Here is a 6,951-nt window from a genome sequence, read left to right on the forward strand (position 1 = left end):
CATGGAATCTATAGCTTCTATCCGGCGAATAGTAAGCAAAGGATGATCTCCTTCGAGCTTGACCAAACGAACATAAATGGTGGAGTACTCATTTCACATTAGCCGAAATATCATTTATACGGGGTCGAAGTGTTTTAAGGAATAAATACATTGTAGGGTGTAACGGTAATTTAATCCCTTTTACAGTGTAGATCATTCATATAGAGGATCATTGATCAAATTAGGATTATAACAATGGATAACTAATGATGTGTCTATATGGTGGAACATATAGAGCATTCTATATACTGAGAGTGCAATTCTAAGTTCTATGCGTGGATTCAACGAAGAATTAATAAGTTAGTGAATTTTAGTGTTAAATTCTTGATCTACTTATTGGAAGCTCGGTTATATAGACCCATGGTCCCCCCACTAGTTGAGATAATATTGCTTGTAAGACTCATGTAATTGGTTTTGATTAATCAATTATAATTCACGAATTAGACTATGTCTATTTGTGAAATTTTCACTAAGTAAGGGCGAAATTGTAAAGAAAGAGTTAACAGGGGCATATTTGTTAATTATGATACTTTGTATGGTTCAATTAATAAATATGATAAATGACAATATTATTTAATAATTATTTATAGTTATTAAATAGTTAGAATTGGCATTTAAATGATTGAATTAGGAAATTGGCATTTTTGAGAAAATCAGATACAAAAGTGGTAAAATTGCAAAATTGCAAAAATAAGGCCCAGTCCACCTAGCATAGGGCCGGCCACTTATGTCATCTTTTTTAAATGATTTTTTTTTAATTATTTTAATGCCATATAATTCAAATCAAGCCCTAGAGGAATGCTATAAATAGATAGTGAAGGCTTCAGGAAAATTACACTTTCTGAATCGAAAAAGCACGAGCCTCCACTCTCTTCTCTAGCCGCCACTCTCTCTCTCTTTTCTTCCTCAATATTTCGAACCTCTCTTAGTGATTAGAGTAGTGCCCACACACATCAAGTGATACCTCAATCATAGTGAGGAAGATCGTGAAGAAAGATCATCAGCAAAGGAGTTTCAGCATCAAAGATTCAGAGAAAGAGATCCAGGTTCAGATATTGATAATGCTCTGCTACAGAAAGGAATCAAGGGCTAGATATCTGAACGGAAGGAGTCATATTATTCCGCTGCACCCAATGTAAGGTTTCTTAAACTTTATATGTGTTTATTTTATCGTTTTAGAAAGTTCATATTTAGGATGTTAATAAACATACTTGTGAGTAGATCTAAGATCCTGGTAAAATAATTTCCAACAATATAACCGTCAAGCGTGCTCAAACATCAAATCGTGATTTGAGGCATAGCTTTCAATAGGCATTAAATAGTCAGATATCGAAGAGACCCCTAGTCAGAGTCACATCAGATCAACATCCATCATCGAAGACATGCATCACCCATCCGAGCAAGACTCTGAGCTGAGTGAAGTCCATGTGCGACCAGGAAGCACAGACTTGGGGGAAAATATTATCCTATTTTTTGCACCTTGACGTGGCAATGAGAATGGATGACATGTGTCCCACATTTTTGCTACCTGCACGGAGTGAAGTATTCCTAGCAGCCCACTACTGGTTAATCTTAATATCGGTGACATTCAAATATCCAAACAGGATAGTCGAGAAGACGTCTGACCAAGATACAAACTTATCTATATCAAGCAAGGCATATAAGTTGGCAATTCTGGAGATCAGTTTTGTCGCTTCCAAGACACGAAGACAATCCGTATAATCATGAAATCGAGTCAGAGTATAAAAGCATTACGCCTTAGTTTCTTATTCTTCATATTGTAATTATAGAGTTAATATAGTTTCTTATTTTATTCATTATAGATTAAGGAAAACCATTCTTCATGTGTTAAGCCCCTATAAATAGTGGCATAAGCTTACTATGGAGGGGAACGAAAGAATTAATTCAGAAACACATTCAAGAGAGAATAGTGATCTAAGAGAGAAAATAACTCAGAGAGCCATTGTAAGAGCTTCAGAGAGGAAGAACACTTTATTCCTTCTCTCAAGTCAATACAAATACAGGGGGAGTAGGCTATTATCATTCTCACGGGACCGAACCTCTCTAAAATCCTGTGTTCTTTTTACTTTACTGTTTTTGCTTTCTTTTATTTATCTTATTTAATCGCTTTATTTTGACTCACTGTTATTGGCTAGAAGCAAGGTCAACACTTTATATCATTGGAAAGCTCACTACGAGCTCTATTACTTGGTCCAGAGTTGGAGTCCTAAATGTGAATATTTAATAAATGTGATTAGGGATTAACCCTATTATGGTTTAAACCTGAGATTGTGACTAGGAATACCGACACTTGCTCGAGATCACATGTGGATTTAGAATTCTCCTCATACTTTAGAATTCAAGTAAGAAAGCAAACCTTGCACATAGAGTATAGCATGGTGGTGCACTTGTATGTTATATGATTGTTCATTTTTAGAATGGTGAATTAGGATTATTACCTAAAGTATATTTTTTTTGATTAAGTAAGCAATAATGTATGTTATGTGAATACTTAGTTAGAAAAGTAAGTTAGAGTTATTACCTTAAAGTTTCTATATCTATCCATACAATATATAAATTAATTGAGTATATGCGAGTAAGACATAACTAGTTAAATATATGTGGAGAGTTGTGTAGATAAGGTATAACTAAGTTAGATTCGACAATTAAAACCGAGATAAATCCTAATAAGGCCTAATGTCATAAATAGACGTGTGAGCGTAATACGTAGTGTCTATAAAATATAGATTAAGGATGCGGTGGCATCATCAAAAACCCAGTGACACGTTATATTAGTGTGATGGCACGATTATTTATGCAATAGCATGTTATATTAGTGCAGTGGTACATTTATTTATGCAGTGACATGTTATATAGTGTGGTGGCACGGGCTTCAACCCCTGTTTGCCCAAAAACCATCATTGCCTCTCCGTTCGAAGGTCGTCGTCGCCCTTCTGCCAGGTATATTCTCTCTGTCTCTCTCTCTGTTCTTTTTTTTTTTTTTCAAGTGAGACTGGGCTTGGGGTAGTGGTGGTGGTGGCTAGTAGAATGAGTTTGGGGTTGGATTGTTGGGGTGGTAGAGTCTCAGTTGGGGTTGTTAGGCATGGCTGGGTTGGGTTTGGGGTGGTATAGAGTGGTCTTGTAGGTGGAGGTCGAGGAGTTTCAAATCTGTGTTTTTTTTAATTATTATTATTATTATTATTATTATTATTATTATTTTATAGTTTGCATCGGTTCTTAACAGCTGCAAATGACAAAAAATTATCTCTCGTGTTTTGCATCAATTATCAACTGACAATAATGTTAATTTGTGTTTGCATCGATTAACTAACGTAAATTTTTAGGGGAATTACCCCATATACTATGTTTTTAACATTTTTTTTCAAATTTACGGTTTGGATTTCTAAAGTGGTTGCAGCGCTAGTTGCAATAGGGGTTTCTGTACGATTTTTTGTTGCAATTTAGGTTGCAGCGCTAGTTGCAATAGGAGTTTCTATGTAGAATTTCGTAAAAATGCAAAAAAAAAAAAAAAAAAAACTATTTTGAAGTGTAAAAATGAAAAAACCAATTTTTTTATGTCACTTCAAAACTGAAGGGAAAAACCCTTTTTGTTGTGTTGCCATCAATGCTTGAAATAATTTCCATATATATTGTGCTATTTTTTGTCTTCCTTTCTTTCTTTCAATTAAAGCACGAAGCCAATTATTAATAGAGGAATAGTTCATTCAAAGAAAATTGTGGGTAAAAATGACACCCTAAGAAAAAGTTATCGATCTTCTTAATTTTCTTATGAAGCCCTGCCTATTACTTCAACAACAATTCTTATTTGACAAAAAAATATGCAATTGAATATATTAGCTAGTAAATATATTAAGTGATCATCACAATGAAACAAACATTCAAAGAAGACAATTACAAATAACATGAAACTATAGAAAGAGGATTATAGTCCTGCACAAAGCAACACCACATACATGTAATGAAAAAGATTTATACCTTTTGCCTTTATAATCTTCAATTTTTACCTTAAAAAAAAAAAAAAAAAGAAAAACAAAACAAAGCTAACTAACTAAAGCAATTAAGCTTTTAATAGTCCATAATTTCATTCCAGAAAATTAAATAATCAATTATTTTATTCAGTACACAGGACCTCTTTTAGCAACGGCGTAGCTTCTGCTTCTCGGGTACATCAATTTGGGCTTAGCACCATCTCCCTCTTCCCCAAACTGATCAACAGCTTTTTCTTCGTCGATTTTACCCATGCCGACGCTGCTACACTTGGGCAAACCCCTAGCTCCCCCAGTAGTACTAGAAGAAAGTGTAGTTTTTGCTGCCTCTTCTCTCAACTGTTGTCGTAGAATCGTATCCACGTCAATTCTGCCGCCATAACTCCTGGCGGAAGCTGCTCTAACGAGCTCGGCGTAGTCGTCGTCTTTGGTGTCTGTTGACCTCGACGATCTGACGCTGAAACTCTTAGGCAGGCCGTCGAACTGGCCTGCTGGGCCACCCATGGTGCTGGCATAGCTCAATTTCTCAGCTGAATTCATGCTCCGTACGTATAAGTCTCTTGCTTTCCCCAAAGCTCTAAAGGGTGTTGTGATAATTTTCATGAATTTGCTTTTGTTATGTGTTTTCGTCTTCATCTTTAAATTTTATTCCCTTCCAAGTGTTCGATTGAAATACTGAAACGGAGTTAGAGAATGAAAGAGATATACTAGTGGTGAAAAAGAGTAGAACGATATATATTCCGATTACCCCCAATGAATAAAATTAGAACTGGGTATTAATTAATTATTCATTTGTGGACATAAATAAATTAATTAATGAAGAGAATTAATTAATTTCTAATTGGGTTTTGTGATAAAATCGAGAGGAGTTGTGGAGGTTTTTTGGTTGGTGGCGAATTAATATGGTTTTGTAGAGTGTTCGTTCAAGAAATTAATAAGCATTTGACTGTACTCTGGTACGTGTAGAAGGTAAGAACGATCGAGAGAGACGTAGCTTTCGGACTTTTTCGAAGCACACCGGTTTGGAAAAATACCAGAGATAAGAAGGAATAGGTTGCTGGACTAGTTTGCACAAAATATAGTAAATAGTATTAATTTAATAAAGTTGGCCAAAATTGAAGGCGGATAATGTTGACTTTCAAGAGTAGTTTTTCAAGATTTGACTTTCTATACTCCTCTCCTACTCATCATTTATATTTTTATATCAGATATGATATTAAGTTGTTGTTGCCACATCACCACATTTAACCACTAACCAGTCATCTCTTGGGTTTGTTGGTTTGGTTTGCCACAATTCAAATATCAAACCAAACCTTTACCTAAGCTAGCTACACCTTTCTATATACAGTACTTTCCAATCTGAAACCTGTTCTTGTTGGAATGAAAGAAAACAATCATCATCTTTAATACATAAACTCATCAACAATATTGTCATCATTGCCTTTGTGAAAAGGTTGAGTTACCTAACTCAGTGTCACTTGTTTGTTTTACAAAATTGGCAGAAGGGACTCCACATGGTCCATAATATAACAATTTAGTGGAGCCCGTCTTGGCATTTATATCTATCCACGTATGTGATCATAGGATGAAATTTATGGCTAAAGATTGCCCTATACCTTTCTTCTTACATTCTTTTAAGTGCCTCTAATCATATAAAAAAGACTCATGCATATTTGTGTTATTATTAATTTGAGAATTTGAGCGTGTGTGTTCAGCAGAATTATAATATTTTTCATGATCGTCAATTGGATTATAAATTTTATAGCTCTAGATCACATTCATTGAGTAACTTGAATTGAAAGTAACATTCAAAATCCACTAGTATTAAACTCTTTATAATTACCTCATCACTTCTATCATTGCCTATGTATATTTTTTATGAAAATAAAATAAATAAATTATCAATATTTTGACAAATGGCGGTCCCTTGAGTGTCGGTGTTTATAATAATAATGCTTATGAGAGGAAAAAAATGCTCCAATCATCGCAGAACTATGAAAACGTGTTTGGACTATTGAAGAGAAACCTACTGCATGAGTAACTTTTTAAAGAAGAAGAAGTGGAAGAAGAAGAAAAAAGAACAAGGTTGCGGAGATGTATATATATTGAGAAATTATATTGAATGTGTCGGCTTCTTTCCCTAATGAACAATGATTTTGGGTGTAAGTTGTATTTGAAAACATGTAATATACTAAATTAACAAAAAAATGTTCCTTTTTCAAATACTTAATTCATATAAAGATTATTTAAGGTGAAGTAAGTTTTTCATGGAGAGTATAATAATGTCTACATCTACAAGACCGCCTTCGAAGAAATGATAATAATATGAATATAAAAATTGATCGAGTGTGTTCATCAAGACTTTATTAATTAGTTTATTATATTTATACTTGTAATAGGAAATAGATTTTGATAATTTCTTAAAATTATAGATTAAAAAATTAATTTATTAATTAAGAATGAAATTTCAAACTTAATACTTTTTAATTTCTTCTTATAATATAAATTTATATAATATATTTATATAAAGTGTCTCTTTTATATGTCATTATTAACACAAATATTAATCATAATATAATAAAAATAAAAATACATCTTTTATAATAATTAAAAATTATTAATAATATAAATTCTTTTTAAATAAGCAGACAATAATAATGATATAAAATTTTATTTATTATCATTCTTTTATTTTTTTTATTCATAGCAAAACTTAATTTTTTAATAGTAAAATATACATCTCTTTTTTTTTTTAGAAAAATAATTAAAAAGTTATATATATTTAATGTAATATCCTAATCTTCTAAGGATGTCACGTATGTAGTTTTATAAATTAGTTTATAATAATAAAGTAACAGTTTAAGTAAAAATGTAATTTAATAAAAATTTTACTAAAACTGAAATA

The 6,951-nt window shown here is 32.6% G+C and overlaps 1 protein-coding gene across 1 annotated transcript; it reads right to left on the reverse strand.

The window, feature by feature from the left end:
- Window positions 1–3,879: 3,879 nt before the first annotated feature.
- On the reverse strand, window positions 3,880–5,230 carry LOC115713417 (uncharacterized). The gene has a single exon (XM_030641900.2). It carries the CDS (start codon window positions 4,680–4,682, stop codon window positions 4,176–4,178), a length of 507 nt encoding a protein of 168 aa, XP_030497760.1. The 5' UTR covers window positions 4,683–5,230; the 3' UTR covers window positions 3,880–4,175.
- Between the last annotated feature and the right edge of the window lie 1,721 nt (window positions 5,231–6,951).

Source organism: Cannabis sativa, chromosome X, assembly GCF_029168945.1.
Source record: "Cannabis sativa cultivar Pink pepper isolate KNU-18-1 chromosome X, ASM2916894v1, whole genome shotgun sequence".
NCBI lineage: Eukaryota > Viridiplantae > Streptophyta > Magnoliopsida > Rosales > Cannabaceae > Cannabis > Cannabis sativa.